The sequence below is a fragment of the Alosa alosa genome, chromosome 13 (assembly GCF_017589495.1).
Source record: "Alosa alosa isolate M-15738 ecotype Scorff River chromosome 13, AALO_Geno_1.1, whole genome shotgun sequence".
Classification (NCBI taxonomy): Eukaryota; Metazoa; Chordata; class Actinopteri; order Clupeiformes; family Clupeidae; genus Alosa; species Alosa alosa.
Window position 1 is genome coordinate 8,339,566 of NC_063201.1, and position 18,372 is coordinate 8,357,937.

The 18,372-nt window shown below is 42.5% G+C and overlaps 2 protein-coding genes across 2 annotated transcripts; both read left to right on the forward strand.

Moving 5' to 3' along the window:
- The first annotated feature begins 1,773 nt into the window (after positions 1 to 1,773).
- Positions 1,774 to 8,980, forward strand: LOC125305738 (zinc-binding protein A33-like). The gene is made up of 5 exons (XM_048260662.1): positions 1,774 to 2,217; positions 2,351 to 2,446; positions 2,705 to 3,009; positions 4,130 to 4,248; positions 8,493 to 8,980. Exons 1-5 carry the CDS (start codon positions 1,774 to 1,776, stop codon positions 8,978 to 8,980), a joined length of 1,452 nt encoding a protein of 483 aa, XP_048116619.1.
- A 3,817-nt stretch (positions 8,981 to 12,797) lies between these two features.
- Positions 12,798 to 17,195, forward strand: LOC125306203 (nuclear factor 7, brain-like). The gene is made up of 6 exons (XM_048261428.1): positions 12,798 to 13,318; positions 13,450 to 13,545; positions 13,703 to 13,936; positions 15,495 to 15,553; positions 15,944 to 16,059; positions 16,353 to 17,195. Exons 1-6 carry the CDS (start codon positions 12,893 to 12,895, stop codon positions 16,862 to 16,864), a joined length of 1,443 nt encoding a protein of 480 aa, XP_048117385.1. The 5' UTR covers positions 12,798 to 12,892; the 3' UTR covers positions 16,865 to 17,195.
- The last annotated feature ends 1,177 nt before the right edge of the window (positions 17,196 to 18,372 follow it).

An 18,372-nucleotide genomic window follows, 5' to 3' on the forward strand; every position in this document is an offset into this window, starting at 1 on the left:
GGTAGTGCAATGGTGATAGTGGTCATGGTGATAGTGCAAATGAGTAAGTCCAACAGTGCAACAATGCAGAAATAAAGTAAAGTAAAGTCTATATATCTATATATTTAACTATTTAAGAAGTGTGGCCACAGTTCGGCTGTGGCATGGGGGGTTATGCATATGTGCTAATGTGCTAATATAGCACGCAAACAGTGAGGCATAAAGACAGTGGTAAAAGTGGCTAGTGGACAGACAGTACCAAACATGGAGGGGGTGAAGAGGCAGACAGACTTCTCTGCATAGTCTGTCTGCCTCTTCCCTTAAGTGAGGCATTGAACAGTTCAATGGCCCTGGGGACAAATGACTTTCTCAGTCTGTCAGTTGTGCAAGGCAGTGAGCGAAGTCTCCAGCTGATCAGGATCTTCTGCTTAACAATAGTGCTGTGGAGTGGGTGACACTCATTGTCCTTACCAGCCTGTCAATTCGCCCCACATCCTTCTTCCTTGTGCTTCCTCCCCAGCATACTACTGCATAGAAGAGGACGCTGGCAACAACAGACTGGTAGAACATCCTGAGGAGCTTACTGCACACATTGAAGGACCGCAGCCTCCTCAGGAAGTACAGCCTGCTCTGCCCTTTCTTGTAGAGTGCATCAGTGTTGGCTGACCAGTCCAGTTTATTGTCCAGGTGGAGACCCAGATACTTGTAGGTGCTAACCACCTCCACATTGACCCCATCAATGTGGACTGGTAGCAGAGTGGGCTTAGACCTGCGGAAATCCACCACCATCTCCTTGGTCTTTGAAGTGTTAAGTTGAAGATGATTGAGTTTGCACCATTGCACAAAGTCCTCCACCAGGCTCCTGTACTCCTCCTCCTGCCCGTTCCTGATACACCCCACAATTGCAGTATCGTCAGAAAACTTCTGCATGTGGCATGACTCGGTGTTGTAGCAGAAGTCAGATGTGTACAGGGTGAACAGGACTGGAGAGAGCACAGTTCCCTGTGGCGCTACGGTGCTGCAGATCACAGTGTCAGAGAGACAGTTCTTCAGTCTGACAAACTGTGGTCGCTCGGTCAGGTAATCTGTAATCCAGGTTACCAGGTGAGCGTCCACACCCTGGCAGTCTCCACACCATGCAGGGCAAGTAGCCTATGTTTTGGGTGCTGGACAAAAGGCAAAAGTCACAGCAATAACAATAAATGTCATATCTTTAAACATTTTCATTTGGAGCTACGTCTGGTCTCAGACAAGATTCTTGAGATGGGCAACCCTGGTGCAAACAGGCCTCTGCAGGGGGGCGTGTGCTCCATGTGGTCAGTTTTGGGCTGTGTATGCACCACAGTGGCACCAGCAGCAAGACATCTCCATCAAGATGGCAAGCTCCTACTTCAAATCAGGAAATGTGTAATTCGCTGGTGCCCATTCACATTCCAAACAAAAGCACAAAACTGTTTATTTACAACCTCCAGTTAATCAGGTGTAAAAATATGACTTTCTATGGCAGATCTGTGTTTGTTCTCTACCACTGTGCCTGATTGGTGGTTTCTTTAAGCCTGTTGGATTACATACTGTTCAGATGACTCTCATTTGGGAATAATCACAATAAAATTGCTCTACAGCATTCATCTTGTTTGACTGGTTCCTTTGTGTTTCAAGCAACATGAGATTTGAAATTAATGTTGTTCTCATTTCACTGTCAACAGGAGCAGCAGTGAAGTAGCCTTCCTTGACCTACGAGCAGAGAGATGAAACAGTCTATTACTAGAGGGGCTTGAGTTCAGGAATATCTCTATGGCCTCCATGCTGTCCAATCAAATTAAGTGCGCTATATGTTTTGAGGACTTTAAAAATCCGGTGAGCCTGCCATGCGACCACACTTACTGCAAGCAGTGTGTTACGGCTTACATCCGTAGGACTGGTCCTGGGCTGTGCCTGTGTCCAGAATGCCGGGGTCCATTTCAGAGGGAAGACCTGAGAGACTGCCGACTTCTGGCAAACATCACCCGTGCTGCGAGAGACACCCTGGAGGCCGGTCGACCCCAGAGGAGCTCTGACAGACGGACGAGGGAGGAGGCCACAGGAGTGGTCGACGCGCTGCTCTGTCCCGAACACCAGGAGAAACTCAAGCTCTTCTGCATGACTGATGAGAAGCTGGTGTGCATCGTCTGCAGGGACAGCGACAGGCACCAACGGCACCATTTCACACCTGTGACTGAGGCTGCCGTCATCTACAAGGCTAGTTTGGGGTTTTTTATATTCTGTTTTTAGACTAATACTATGTGAAAGCTACATTGGAATCCACCCTTTTGTTTTATAATCACATCACATTGAGGGGATGAGACTTGTGACAAACTCTTCTTGTGAACAGGAAGAACTGAAGGCATCTTTGGACTTTGTGTATACAGAGAGGAATGAATTGTGTGACCTAAAGCTGAAACAGACAGACGAGATCAGGAAAACGAAGGTAAGGCACTCAAAATGAAAGTGGAAGCAAAACCAAAACAGATGACAAGAGTTTGAGAGAAATATTAGATGTTGCTAGTCATCAGCCGTCAAGATGTCGCACTATTTAGAATAGAAACCTTGGTCTTACTACGCTACAAACTGTTATTTGCATTCAATGAAACAGAAAATAAAAATAAAAACAAACTAAAAACATCTTTCATTGGCTATAATCACAGTAAGGCCACATGGTCCACTATTTCACTCTGTTTCTGGGTAGGATAAGTCAAAAGGACAACATGACCAGATCACAGCCCAGTTTGCGATGATATACGAGTTCCTTCGGCAGCGGGAGAGGGTGGCGAGGGAGCAGGTGGACAGGCAGGAGCGGAGTGCCCTGGAACCCTTGCAGAGGAGTGAGGCCGCCATCGCTGGGAGGCTGAGGGAGACCGAGAGGCTGGAGGAGAGCCTGGAGTCTGGCCTGGACAAGGCCAATCCCGATGCTTTTCTGCAGGTATGGAGTTCTCTCCTCAGCTGGAAGTGGTCATCTGTGGTCATCAGAGGTTACTGTGAAGATCTGTCAAGGTATTCTGGTAAATACTGAATATTCAGATGTTTTCAATAATTTTCCTTTTGCAGTGGTGGAGTGACAAGGGACTATATCAAGTCCAAGAAATGAAGCACAAAAGTGATGAGACAAAGAGAAGGTGAGTACACGTCACACTACTCCACATTACTGCACACTACTCCACATTACTGCACACTACTCCTCTTCACACTACTCCACATGACTGCACACTACTCCACATTACTGCACACTACTCCACATTACGTCACACCCCTCTACATTACGTCACACTACTCCACATTACTGCACACTACTCCACATTACTGCACACTACTCCTCTGCACACTACTCCACATTACTGCACACTACTCCTTTGCATACTACTCCACATGACTGCACATTACTCCACACTACTCCACATTACTGCACATTACTCCACACTACTCCACATTACTGCACATTACTCCACACTACTCCACATGACTGCACAATACTCCACACTACTCCACATGACTGCACAATACTCCACACTACTCCACATGACTGCACATTACTCCACACTACTCCACATGACTGCACATTACTCCACACTACTCCACATTACTCCACATGACTGCACATTACTCCACACTACTCCACATTACTGCACACTACTCCACATGACTGCACATTACTCCACACTACTCCACATTACTGCACATTACTCCACACTACTCCTCTGCACTAGCCTGGGTTTTCCCATGCTGCCTTACGCGCACGATTTTATTCACGCTGCTAGGCAGCCTGGATACCATGGAGCAAATTTTTGCCTCAGTTAGGGGACCAATCACAGAACCGAGGGAGGGCAGCAAGACGATGACGACACACCGAAGCCGTTATGAGCTACGTACAGACGCATTTGATAGACATTCGTAGCGCCCAATAAACGGCTCTGGGCATTTGTAAACCACGTTTCAAATATGAGAAAATGAATGCCTAGTTCCCAGACCCCATCTCAATGAGATGAGGTCTGACGTTAGCCAGACTACCTCTGCACACTACTCCACATGACTGCTCTGCACTACTCTACTCTTCTGTAATGCATATCTGTATAATGTGTTTTACAAGACATCCTAAAAAATTGTATTTATTCCATAGCATGTATAAGTCCAGGACTGCTGGTCTCAAGGTTCTGCTTGATCGCTTCACCCTTGGGCCTTATGAATCCTACACACCCATCTTCATCTGGAGGGAGATGCTCAGGTGCTTGACGCAAGGTAACAGGGTTGAACTCCTAATGAATGAATGAATGAATAGACTTTATTGTCATGTTAGGAATGAACATTGTCTTCGGTCTCACCAATCAAATAGACAGTACATACAATATACACAGTATAGACACAAATCCATATCCATCAGTGTTCACTGAGACACAACATATCCGCAGGATAAATACTTTTCAATACAAGTAGGCCTTGGTTGCACACACACCCATTCTCCCCTTCTCTCCCTCCCACACCCACACCCACACACACACACACACACACACACACACACACACACACACACTTCCTCTTGCAGACCTAGCTGGGCAGATGTGCAGCTTCAGTATGTAGCTAGCCAAACTATGCTCCATGTTTATTTTTTCCACAGTTTATTGACCATACTAACTGCCTTTGGTGTAAAAGAGCCCTTTTTCTTTGCCATAGGTACTCTATAGCGCCGCCCTGAGGGAAGCAACTCAAACTCAGGGTGGAGGGGACTGTCATGTATACGTGAACTACAATAGGAGTTGGGCACTGTTTATGTGTGAGACAGCACAGAGGGGGTGGACTAGACGGCTGGACTGTGGGGATGTAGGGGAAATCAGTGTCATAATTTCTGTGTTCTTCATTCAAAATTCTCATCAATCTTCTCATCAAGTCAAGTTTATTTATATAGCGCATTTCATACACAGGACATTCAATGTGCTATACATAAACAAAAGCAAACAGTAATAGCAAATAAAAGCATAGAAGAGCAATGGTCAAAGAATAGTTTAAAAGGTAAAGATAATAGAATAATAGAAAACATAAAACGCACAAGGTAAAATCATTTAAAAATAAATATTAACTAGATGTACCGCATAGCGGTACCAAATATGACCGCCGCTCAGTCCTGTACATCCATTCCGCAAAAATAAATCACACTTCAATTTGTCTCCATCTTTTACTCCATCCCCCCACTCTTGAAACTTTTTTGTGTATGCTTGTTTGGCATGCCTGAGTGTGTGTGTGTGGCTGCACAGAAAGTAGCCTACTTGTGCTGAAAAGGTGAATAGATTGTAGAATAGCCAAAGAAGATGTAGCATTGTTATAAAACCTTTAAAATCTCTAAACAATCACAAGTAGGGCAGGTCATCACAGTTCATCCATTGCAACTGGATTGATGAAAGGTCACTTACACCTACACCTACAGCTACATTGTATTTGGGAAAAGCAAAAGGTATCAGCATAATGTTATTTATTTATTTATTCATTTTTTATGTATTTATAAACAAAAACATCTCTGTCAGTTCCATGCCGTTTTCAACAGCTATCAAAACAAAGGTCATTTTTGGATGGATGGATTTTTTGTGAATGTTTCTTATTCTACATAAGATTTTAGTCATCTTTAGTTCATGTAATACTTTATTGTCAATGCACAAATTAAGTAACAGTAGTCTGAAACGTTATTGTTAATGCACAAATTAAGTAACAGTAGTCTGAAACGAAATGCTGTTTTACATCTAACAAAGTGGTGCAAATAACTGACATGTCCAAATGGGCCTTGATGAAATGCGTCGCTAGACTGTTCATACACATTTTAACGGGACAAAGTTGAAGAGCTTTTTTGTCCGTTATTGTTCGTGCAAATATAGGCTGATTCATGTTCCCTTGCATTGTGTAACTGAGGTCCATGGCTAGTCTGGCTTTCATCAGACCAAGCTCAATCTTTTAAGAAATCAAAAAATAAATAGCGGGCAGATCAGGCTGGGTTCACCCAGCCTAGTCCATAGGCACCCGATATTGTTTAATTTTCAGATTGAGATATACACGCTCTGGCTATTCTAAATGCAAAAATGCATTAGGGAGTTATGACAAAACTGTAACTAACAAACTAGATCCTAATAGAAAGCTGTTAGCTTCCCTAAGCTACATGTAGGATTATAAGGTAGGCCTATTTACAACATAAATTGTCAATAGGCAATGCTGGCGACACAAATAAAATCTCCTTTGGAAACCAATGGCTTACGACTTACAGCATCAAGCCGGACTTAAACTGCCATATCGTGGCGAAAAGTTGTAATAACATTCACGCAGTTCCATGAGTCAAAGAAAGCGAATGAAGTAGCCACTTCTAAATGGGACCCACTACACAGTAGCTTAAGGTGTTTTCCTAAAGCAGCCATAATGAAATGAAGGTGTCATTGTTTGGATACTTCACACACCGCGTGCTTTTTAATTTCACAGACTACAACTACCAAGCTGTAATCAAAGCACATCGATTCCCCTCTCACACCCTGCCGCGCACTTAAAACAAAATAAACAGGCGTCTCAGTCTCCGCATGTATAGGCAAAACTGTATCAGACCGATTGTAGCGTTGGTAAATCTTCCATTGCACAGAATGATTTTGAAGCACGTGCAATAAATGACAGTCGAAAGATACAAACAGTGCTGCTATCAATTTGCTTGGTATAACCGCATTTATAGTTTTCTACAAATGCAATCAATCAAATGGGCCTCCATCACTCATGGGCGGTACTCAACCAAGCGCTACTTGGTAACATTACCTAGGTCCTTATTGATATTACAAGATTAGCGTGCCTGCAGTAAAACCAAGCATGTCCGATAAACATCCTCACTTCATCCTCACTTACACTTCATGTGAACATCGTCCTGTCCTTATTAGATGTTCGCTGCGGTAAATTACAGTCCTTGTAGGAAGTGTCCATTATTTTTTTTCAACCCACTTTTAACTTCCAAAAATTACGTCTCACTGCAACGATGCGCCATCTAGTGGACAAACGACTACTTATAAGCCAATACTGAAAATGCAGCCATGATGATGATGATGAAATATTTTGGCATTCTTTTGATCCTATTGAATTTGTAATTATGTATCAGCCGTTCTAATACCCGATAGTATGTGGGTGCCTGTGTGTGTGCATGTTTATATGTGTGCACCGCCATTTACAGGCCAATGAGTGTACAGTCACTAAATGTACACATAACCTAATTTTTTAGACCCCCCATGGATGAAATTCTCTGAAACTTGGCATACCCCCAGACCCCCTGAGAATGCCAGGTCAATCATACACATAAAATTTGGTGCAGTTCTGAACATCTCAACTGAAGATAAGGCGATTAAAGCAGAATAATATTGCATTTTCAAGCAGCAAATCACAAAATGATTATGAGCCAGGTTGATGTGGGCCCTTTACCATAAAGACCATAAAGAGAACTGTGTCTGCCCTATTTCCAGTCCAGCGGGGGGGGGCTACAGATCAAAAGCGAAGAATGGCGGTTCCATGCTATCCATGTGGGGGTACATGCCCACCAAAATGTACCCGGTCTTTCAGTGTCAAATTCTTGTTGGTGTGCGTCACTAAATGTACACATTATTTTATTGTAAGGCCTCCCATGAACGAAAGTACTCAAAACTTGGGCATTCGGAGGGTGTCATAATGATCCTACACTTTTAATGCAGTTTGACCTTGTCAGCCAGAGAATATTGTGATGAAAACACCAAATTTTTGCTTTTTAATTTTTAACTAGGTGGCGCTATACATGAAATAAAATGGGATGGGTTGACATGCCCCTAAGACCAACATACATAAAAATGGACCTCCAGGCCCTACGGTTCTCGAGATATTCACAGAAAACTGTCTCCGGCCACCTACAGGCCAGTTGGTGTATAGTAACATAAATTAATTTATTGTGTGGCCCCCCCATGAACGGAATTCCACAAAACTTGGCGTGCATACTGTGTCATAATGATCCTACACCCAATTCCGTGCAGTTTTGACTATGTTGGGTGGATACCTTCAATTACAACACCTCATTTTTTACTTTTTTTTGTGTTTAACTAGGTGGCTATACATGAAAAGTGGTTATGGAAAATGGCCCCTTGAGATCAACATACAAAAAAAAAAAAAATATTCACAGAAAACTGTGTCTGCCCTACCCTCCTCCAGTCCAGCGGGGGCTACAGATCAAAACGAAAAACGATGGTTCCATGCTATCCATGTGGGGTTACATGCCCACCAAGTTTCGTGTACCCGGTCTTTCAGTGTCCGGGAATCATTGGCGGAAATTTGGGCATGCGAAAAGAAAAAAAAAAAAAAATAAAAAGAAAAAAAAAAAATCACTAAAATTAAAAAAGACAAAATAAATGACACTTAAGATTTCAGATTGGCTAAATGTTTCACCAAGACATTCTCTGCTTTCATGAAGACCCTGTGGTCATATCTGTGATAATAACTGATCTGTCATGTCACAGCTCTGGACGTCTTCGTCAGAGTTTACCCCAACATGAACCTATTCCTCAGTTGCAACGCTGGGCAGCAGGCCATTAGCCAGGCTGTGTTCACCAGGCCAAAGAAGCTGGATGGGGGCTACTGGGAGGACTGCATGGAGAGCCTGCAAACTGGCCAGCGCTACTGGGAAGTGGACGTGGGCCAGGAGGCCAACTGGCAGTTGGGCCTGAGAGTGAAAGCCCATCCACAATGCAGAGCAACGTCTACTTGGGGAGAGGTGTGGTCAGAGGTGTGGTCATCGTTGGTGTCGGCCCCCAAACCAAGGGAGGTGGCTCTGCTTCTGAAGAACAATGTCGTATTTGTGCTCCGGGAGACTGGGGAAGAAGTGCAGGTGGACCTGCCTGACAGGCCCTGGAGGATCGGCGTGTACCTGGATTGCGACAGACGACAAGTCACGTTCTGCAATGTTGACAACACATCAGTCATTTATACTGTCTGGTGTAGTCCTTGAATATAATAAACATAGATATTGGTGTAGTCCTTGAATTTAATAAGCATAAATATTGGTCAGCTCATGTTTGAGTATAGCAGTGATCTCACCATCCCATGTATGGATGTCCTGATGTGTTTGAAAGTGTGAGCTGAAAGGGGTAGACTGAGTACAGTTGAGACACTTTTTGCCCACACAAAATCAAACAAAAAATAGATACTGAAAAGAAGTGATTTTCCACACGACATTCCACATGCCATTTCCTTAGCTTGTAGACTAAAATATTATCAATCAATAATACCCATAAGTAGTTTATATTTTCCACAATTAGCTCATAAACATAAGGTGCATTTTTGTCTTGACTGTGTCTCAACTGTACCCTATAGAATTCAGTTAAGACACCTACCTGGTACAGTTGAGACACCCATTTTTAATGATGTATAATGATGTATAGTTCTTACATTGGAAAGTTGAATAAATAAAAACATAGCAAATACTTCATTTAAATTAGTTGGTTAAAAGGAATACATCATGAACAAAATGTGACAGAGGAACAGATATGGCGATCAGTAGCCTACAAATGGAATGTTCTAAGTAATAACACAATCCAATGTGTGTCTCAACTGTCCCCTGCTGCCCAACTTTTGCCACGACCTTACATGACACAATGCCAAAAATTGGTTGTGGCAAAAAAAAGTTTTTAGGACACAGAATAATGTTTGTAATGACACCAGTTACGTTTAACAGTAACATAAGTGTAATGAGCTATTCATTGTCGAAGGTGCATGGTGAAGTGAAATTCTTACTTTGGAAAACAAACATTTGCCGATGTCCTTGGATGGGAGATACTTATGTCGTTCAAATTGTCCATGATCAAAGAGGGCACTAATACGCATGTGCATAGCAAAATCACAACTTGGGCTTGCTGTGTAAGCAAGATATTTAAAGTGTCTTAACTGTACACATGTCTCAACTGTACTCAGTCTACCCAGCGGCAGATCTTGCATTACTCTCTTCTCTATGTTTCATCCTCTTCATTGTCTGTTTAGGGCTGCTGTGATGATATTGTCTGTGTTTAGGGCTGCCGTGATGATATTGTCTGTGTTGAGGACTGCCCTGATGATATTGTGCAGTATCAGCTAGAGCTCTCCTGTAGTCTTTTTCATACTGTCTCTGTTCATTGCCATACAGTATTTGTTAGCATACATTAGACATTGCTTGAGCCATGCACACATTATTCTGTGATGGTTTAACTTGCTAGATATGGTAACTGGTGTGTTGGTTAATTATTTAATCTGTAGTATCTTACACTTGCTAGCTCCTCTTCTTCCCTTGACACCTATCAGTTGGACTTTGTGGCCTAAAATGCACATGATGTAAAATCTCCCTGACAGCTGTTAGTGTGCATCTTATTTACATTATGATCGTTAATTAAAAATGTTCTCATGGTGACAGCTTCCACAGCCTGTGTGTTATTGTAATCATCAAGGATGCTCACTCTGTTTCTGTTGGATGAGGATTTCCACATTCATGAATGGTGACTCTGATATAAACTCTTTCTTTGTAACAAAACATGTTTCTGCTTGTTATATAACACAGTGTACAAGATATAACTAGTTTGTCGCTATTATAATTTCTCTTTGAAAATGATTTTTTCTTACAGACCAATGGAACAGCAATGGGGAGTAAGATGGCTTGCAATTATGCAAACCTCTTTGTAGGATACTTAGAACACCAGATTATCCTTAACACAGATAGAAACCCATTCTTGCCACAAATAAAATTTTACAAACGCTTTGTGGATGATATCCTAGTCCTATATGATGGCACCTTTGAGGATAACTAGAGAGATTCCACATGTTTCTCAACACTTCTTGTGGCTGCCTAAGATTCTCTATGGAGGCTGATATACACAGCATTCATTTTCTAGATATTCAGATCAAGAGAACAAATGACGGTCTGGAAACCACCATATACAGAAAACCAACTGACCATAATACACTGTTACGTGCTGATAGTTTCCACCCATCACCTTTGAGAAGAAGCCTACCCATATGTCAAATGAAAAGAGTGCGCAGGATCTGCAGCTCAGAAGAAGATTTCAAAGAGCAAAGCGACATCATGTTGGAGAGATTCCGTGCTAGGGGTTAAACTGAAGACTGCCTTCAAACAAGGTGAGGGGCATTACCCAGCCTGAAAGCTTTATACCATCTCACTGTAAGAAAACAGAAAGGCAGGTTCAATGCATTTTGGATTACTCACCAGTGGCGGGGCAGATCAAACAAGTGGTGCTAAAATACTGGCATATAATACAGTCAGACCCGACATGCCCAAAAAGCCTCCAGGCGCCCCCAAGGATTATCTACAAGAGGCCACGCAACATCAGGGACTATGTAGTGAAGGCAGACTGTCCACCAGCACCAACACCACAGCATTTCCTAAGCGACATTCCAGACGGAAATTACCCTTGTGGCCGTTGTGCACAAGACAACTTCACATACAAATGTCACTCCTTCACCCACCCAACAACAGGAAAGAATTTACATGTTAAAGGTAAAATCACATGCAGCACTACCAATGTGGTTTACTTGATTAAATGTCCCTGTGGGAAAGCCTATGTAGGTAAAACAGGCTGGGCCCTGAAGATAAGAATAAGTGAACATAGGAGTAACATCAGAAACAACAATGAAAAGAGCCCTTTGGCGGTTCACTTTAACCAATCAGGACACCCACTCTCAACCTTGAGATTTATAGGGATAGAACATGTAGAACAACACCGCAGAGGAGGAGACACAGACAACCTGCTTCTAAAAAGAGAGGCCTTCTGGATCCACCACCTGGGAACTTTGGCCCCAAGGGGGCTCAATGAATATTTGGACATTAGACCCTTCCTCTAATATTGACTGTGAACAACATTTGCATTGATTACTGAATTTTACATGATGTAAAACTCTATTTATTGTAGATGATTGTATCTTCAGACATCTGCTTGTGTCATTGTACAAAGTTTAAGGTTCTATCTTATGTTTTTATTTGGCTTTAGTCACGCCACAAGCTTGCATGCTGTACCTGCAAGGGTTAATGAATCACTGAGCTGACTCCACCCCTCTAGACAGGTGATTTAGATCATGTACCAAGCCTGTGTTTGCAAGTTAATCTGAGGAAGACCGCAAGGTCGAAACGTTATGTGCCAAATGAGAAAATAAACTCAACAAAAGAATACCAAGGAGTGTGTGAACTTTTTTCCTAAAAAACTTGACCCTTTTTTTGTTCAGCACCTGGGATGTGCACAAAGTCTCCTTGGAAGCGCTATTATAATCAGACCAATTGGTTAGTGAAGTATGATAATATATGAATAAGTGCTACAGTACTGGTGCCAGTTTTTGAAGATTAGCCCCAAAAACTCACCAAGATACATGCCAACATGTTCACTATTGTAAATCATGCAACCATCTGACCTCTGAGGCAGTCGACCTGTGGCCACGGTTTTATTCACATAACTCTCATTCTGCATCAGTGTCTCATTCTCTTGGGGTACTCCTAAATGTAAGGCAACAGCTGTACATTAGGAAGGGCAGTGTGTCCCGAAACGTCACATGTGGTGAATAAAAGAAAAAAAAAAAATAATGGAGCTCTAGTGTGCGGACTTCTTTGTCATTTTTATTAACAGCTGTACATTACACAAGGAGATATGGGTGACACTACCTCACAGAAAATACGGTGTTGATTCATTTAATACAATCAAGACAATCCAGTTTGACCACCTCTGGTGCCAATCCATGGGCGTAACTCATCTTGGTGAAAGCAGCACCACACACACTTTCTGTTTCTCTTTAGCTGTGCATCTGTGTTCCCTCGCGCTCCATCCTAAGAGCTGAGCTGTGAGATCTGTTTAAGTAACTCGCAGGAAAAATAGTCTGGTGGAAACTTGCGATGGCTTCACCATTGGCTTTGGAGATTCAGTGTCCAGTGTGTCTATGCGACTTTACCGATCCGGTGATCCTCCCCTGCGAGCACTCATTCTGCCGCACCTGCATCGCCGGTCACGTCAACGCCAGCATCGGCCCTGTCATGTGCCCTCAGTGCAGGCAACCCTTTTCCTCGACGGACATCAAGGAGAGCCGACTCCTCCGGAACATCATTGAGAGCCTCAAGGTCCACCTAAACACCTCGCCGGGGCAGGCCGAGCCTCCGAGGGCTCCACGGCCACAGGGCGACCTGGTGTGTGAAGAGCACGACGAGAGGCTGAAGCTGTTCTGTGTGACCGATCAGAAGCTGGCCTGCACCATCTGTAAGGAGCAGGACAAACACCAGGGACACATATTCAAACCTGTGAAGGAGGCCGCCGAGAAAAACAAGGTGTGATATAATGACCAAGCTGTCTGTGTGTCTGTGTATGTGTAGTTATTCATGTATTCATTCAAGTATTGACACTGTTGTAGTTGTAATGCGTTGTGTGCTCAGTAATCATGTATCATATTTGGCTGTAGGGTGAACTGAAAGGAGCTCTGGGATTTATAATGAAAGAAAACCAAAGCCTCCATGACCTCAGCCAACACCAACTCGCTGAGATTGCCAAGTGTGAGGTGAGACTAAGCTTGGCCCAGTGCATTCTGGGTACTCGGCTGTGATAAAGTTTGACATTACCTCCAAATAATTACCAGAGGGTAGTCAGATATTATTTCAGCTGATATTTACCATAATTTTATTTTTTTATTTCTATGTTGGTTTGGACGACTGCAGAAGAGGTCTGATGGTCTTAAGGCTCAAGTCTTCTCTCAGTTTGCGGCCCTGCATCAGTTTCTGCGGAAAAAGGAGAAGGAGCTGCAGACAGAGCTGGAGCAGAAGAAGATAAGATCTGTGGCAGCCATGCAGCGCAAACTTTCTGATATCCAGGGGAAAGCAGTCGATGGCGGAGAGAAGGAGGTGATCCTTAGGACAGCACTGGAGATCCCCAGACCAGATCATTTCCTGCAGGTCAGAACGGACAACACACTCACACTGACTAGCTCTTAGTTACTCAAGCTCACAGGCGAGCACACAATCTGTTTATTAAAAGGCAGAGAAGGCAGATGCAGAATGCAGATGCATCATTGCACACTGAAAACTGGCTCCACCTGTTAGGCTTCCCAATTAGGATTATGACTACATTGTAATATGATGACTACAAGTATACTGCAGCCTGTTCAGCTCAAGCTATGATGACATTCATCTTACATGTATATATTTGTCAGACCATTTTATCCAAACCAAGTGCATTGCATACCTATACATTTTGTTATCAGTGAGTTCCCTGGTTGTCATATTAAAGGTGCTCTAAGCGATGTTGGGTAACGTCACTTGTGTTGACGTTCAAACAATACAGAGAGCTAGCTCACTACTCTCTCCCCATCCCTCTCGTGCAATTGTTTTAATGGTCCAGGCTGGACCAGGCGGCTAGCGGATGGTGAGGTGATGTTTGCTCTATGTGACAAAAAATGTTTTAGCTTAGAAACCGTGTAACATCGCTAGAGCACCTTTAAGGACTTTGCATTTGTTTTTGCAATCACTTTCAAGCATTTACCTGTACTTAAAATACCTTTTCTAAACTTAACACAGCAACACACATGCATCACACAAGTAGCCAAAGAGTTAATTAGTTCCTTTCAAAACCACACTTTGTTTATATACTAAGTCTACACCTCAAAAACCTTTCTCTTTTTCTGGTATTATTGTATGTAAAGAAAATGTAAGCCTTTTAGAAATGTGTTCATTGCATATTTTCTGACACAACATGAATTGTGTTAAAGGTATGACCACAACAGCCGCCACATGGCCGCCTGAACTACTCCACTTGCACACTTGTACACTTTACAACTTGGTGTTGTTGTCCTGAAAACACAACACTTCTGCTGCTCTTACATAACTTGCACCACTATGCCACTTTCTTTCTTACTTAGGTCAAACAGAACTACCCAAGCCTTTTTTTGGCCTGACTTTGCACTAGTATTTTATTGACTGTCTATGCACAATTTCAACCAAATTTTGCTGCTCTTATTTTTTCATTATTATATGTGCCCTCTTATTTACTTATTTACTTACTTTTTTGTTTACTTGAATGTTATGTTTGTCTGTGGACCTAAATTGGTAAAATATGTCTTGTCTTCACCGTGGGATAGTGAGAAACGTAATTTCGATCTCTTTGTATGTCTGGAACATGTGAAGAAATTGACAATAAAGCTGACTTTGACTTTGACTTTGACAACAGACATATGTTGTGCTAATTGCATTTTAGAGTTTTCAGAATGTGACTACAGGTTGGATGTTAGTGCTTGTATTAGTTGCTGACTCTACACGTGGGATCCAGGGGAATAGTCTCTGGTATTCCAACCCAATATAGTCACCTAGCTCACTGCATTCCTCCCACATTACTCATTACTGTGTGTGTGTGTGTGCGGGCGTGTGCATATCTGTGTGTGTGTGTGTGTGTGTGTGTGTGTGTGTGTGTGTGTGTGTGTGTGTGTGTGTGTGTGTGTGTGTGTGTGTCTGTGGCTAGTGGTGGGAAGACAAAGGATATCCTGTAACAGAGGGGATGAAAGACAAACAGGAGAAAAAGTGAGTAAATAAAATATACTAAATAAACATGTATAAACAAAATACACTAAATATACTTGACTGAAATATACTAGACTACCTACACAAGGTCAACAGGGTACATACTTATGCAAGGCTCATAGAAACATCTAGAATTAGATTAATTAACATCTTCTAGATGATTAATTGGTCTTTTCAATCCACCCGACTGCATGGTTTAATAAGAAAGAAACTCAAGAAATTAAGAATTTAGAAACTCAATAATTTAGATTGACTTAAGATAAACCACACATCTAACACTCATCAATGCATCTCTATACTGTTTCCTTTAGCCTTTACTGTTGACAGGTAAAATGCATATAACCCCACAAGGATCTGTGAGAATAACATGATTCTGGTTTCTGGGTGCAGGTTCAGGTCAAAGGTGAAGAGCCTGGTGGTGACTCCTGACTCCATGTCAATGGGCCCCTATGAGTCTCACCTGCCCTTGTTTGTGTGGAAGGAGATGCTGCAGACCATCAAACCAGGTGGGCAGAGAACGTTCACTGTCAAATAAACGGGCTGTTTTAATTTAAAGTTTAACTAGAATAGAACTAAAGAACTAGACAAAGAAATGACCACATACAGACAGTATACAGATAGACAGACAGATAGTATATAACCTCAACATCAACATGTGTTCCCTGCTCCGACATGTACAGTACATGCTGTTCAAATGATACTGAATTGTATGTAGCGATCTTCAAATTAATGTGAACCTCCTTAGTAGGAAGGTGGATGTGGTTACTGTGGTGAAAACTATACTGTTCCTCTCCCTAAGGCCCGGAGCATCTGAGCATGAAAGATCCAGGAGACTCCTACCTCAAACTGTCCCCAGAAGGCCACAGCATTCGCCAGGTGCACAGGGGTAGCGGCATGTATAAAACCTACAACCCCGGCACCAGCACCAACCAAACCTTTAAGACTGGCCGACACTACTGCGAGCTGGACGTGGGGGGGAAGCAGAACTGGAGCGTCGGCCTTAAGGTGGAAATGACAACAGAGCTTCAGCTGCCAGAGAAGGAAATCCAGCTCCACCTTAAGAACGGCAGCTACGTCTTTTCCCATGATGGGACTGAGACCCCCGTTTCAAATGCCCCGAAGGATCCCCCCCGGAGGATTGGCCTGTACCTGGACTGTGACAGGCAGCAGGTGTCCTTCTATAATGCAGACACCATGAGTCTCATCCACTCGTCCTTCTGTAGTTTCCTACAGCCATGCTCCATCAGTGTGTGTCCAGGCCTCTACCTGGATGGGAAAAACGCCAACCCAGTCACATTCTGCTGGTACTAATCCAGTATGACCACAGTAGGCCATTAGCTACAATATTTACATATATTGGTATACAGCCTTACAGGCGTGGCTCACATTGCTAATCCAATACAATTATTGTCAGATTCAGAGAATTAATACTCTATCCAATCCTCTAGCTATCCGTTGGGTCTCTTCTCTTATGCTCTCTCTCTGTCTCTCTATCTGTTAAATAAAACCCTGATGCATTGTTCTAATTGAAGGGACATGGCACAAAGATGTGTGGTTTGTGTATGTTCAAGAAATAGTTTATTTCTCATCATTATTGACACTGATATGCAAATAACGCTAATATAGAGAACCCAAGCCAGTCTTTGATTTTCACGAGGCTTATAGTTACCATATCTGATCCTGAGGCTAATATTTTATAATTGAGTTATACTGTGGAGTGATTGTTTGTACCATAGACTATACAGCCTATGGTCTCTCCATGCTTTTCCATGCCCTACTCCATTTATACTGGATTGAAATGGACTTTTCCAGTAAAGCTACCATTATTAACTGCTGCTATTATTTAGCTGTTTTTTGTCCAAACAGGGCTTTGTCCCGTTAGTAGGCTAATGTGGGTCAGAATCTATTGTTCCTGTATTCAAAACTAAATGACATATGAATACACCAAAATCCGAGCATGTAGCAGGTGTTGCAAGAACACCGACCACAAAAGTAAAAGAGCACATGACAAAAATAGAACCCCTGACCACGGAAACAGTCACATGGGGTTCCGGTCGACTGCTCTTCGGTAGACACGACCTTTCTGCAAAGACGCATTTCGCCTGCACGCAATCCACGGAAAACAGGGCTTGTCTGGTCTTCACTGAAATAGGGCCTTAAAAGACTTCCTCACCATATTTCACCACAACACCTACGATACAAAACCTACTGTACTGTACAACAATGATGAAAAAGGGGGGTTTCACAAGTCTTATGTAGGCTTACCTCTTTGTGGTCTGCTTTTTTAAAGCACATAATCAATGTTTACATGGCATTTGTCTAACTTCAATGTAGAGGATGAAGTCATTCAGTAAGCAACAATGAATTGTAAAATGATCTTAGATCGCTGATGGATTGGAGCTGCTGAGAAATAAAAATGTTAAACTCAATGCAAACCCACAGGACACTATATTCAAATCCATACTATCACCATTGAGAATCTTTATAAATGCTGTATAAATGCTATAGACATAAATAGAAACAACAGCTGGATTTTGTGATTCATTTTGTGTTCTTCGTTGTCCATTTTAATTTATCCAAATTCAAGTTAATTACATTTTTGCATGACTGAATTCCTGTGCTGACATTTACCAATTGGCTGAACAAAAATGTATTTTTGCTGGCTGAATGAAAATGTATTATTTACAATAGAAAGTAAACAAACAGGTAATTCAATCTTAATACAGAAAGTTATTTACCCCTAATTCGAATTGAAGACAGCCTACTGAAACCTAAGCTGTTCTTGTATTTTCCAATCAAATTCACTTTTCTCCTCTAAA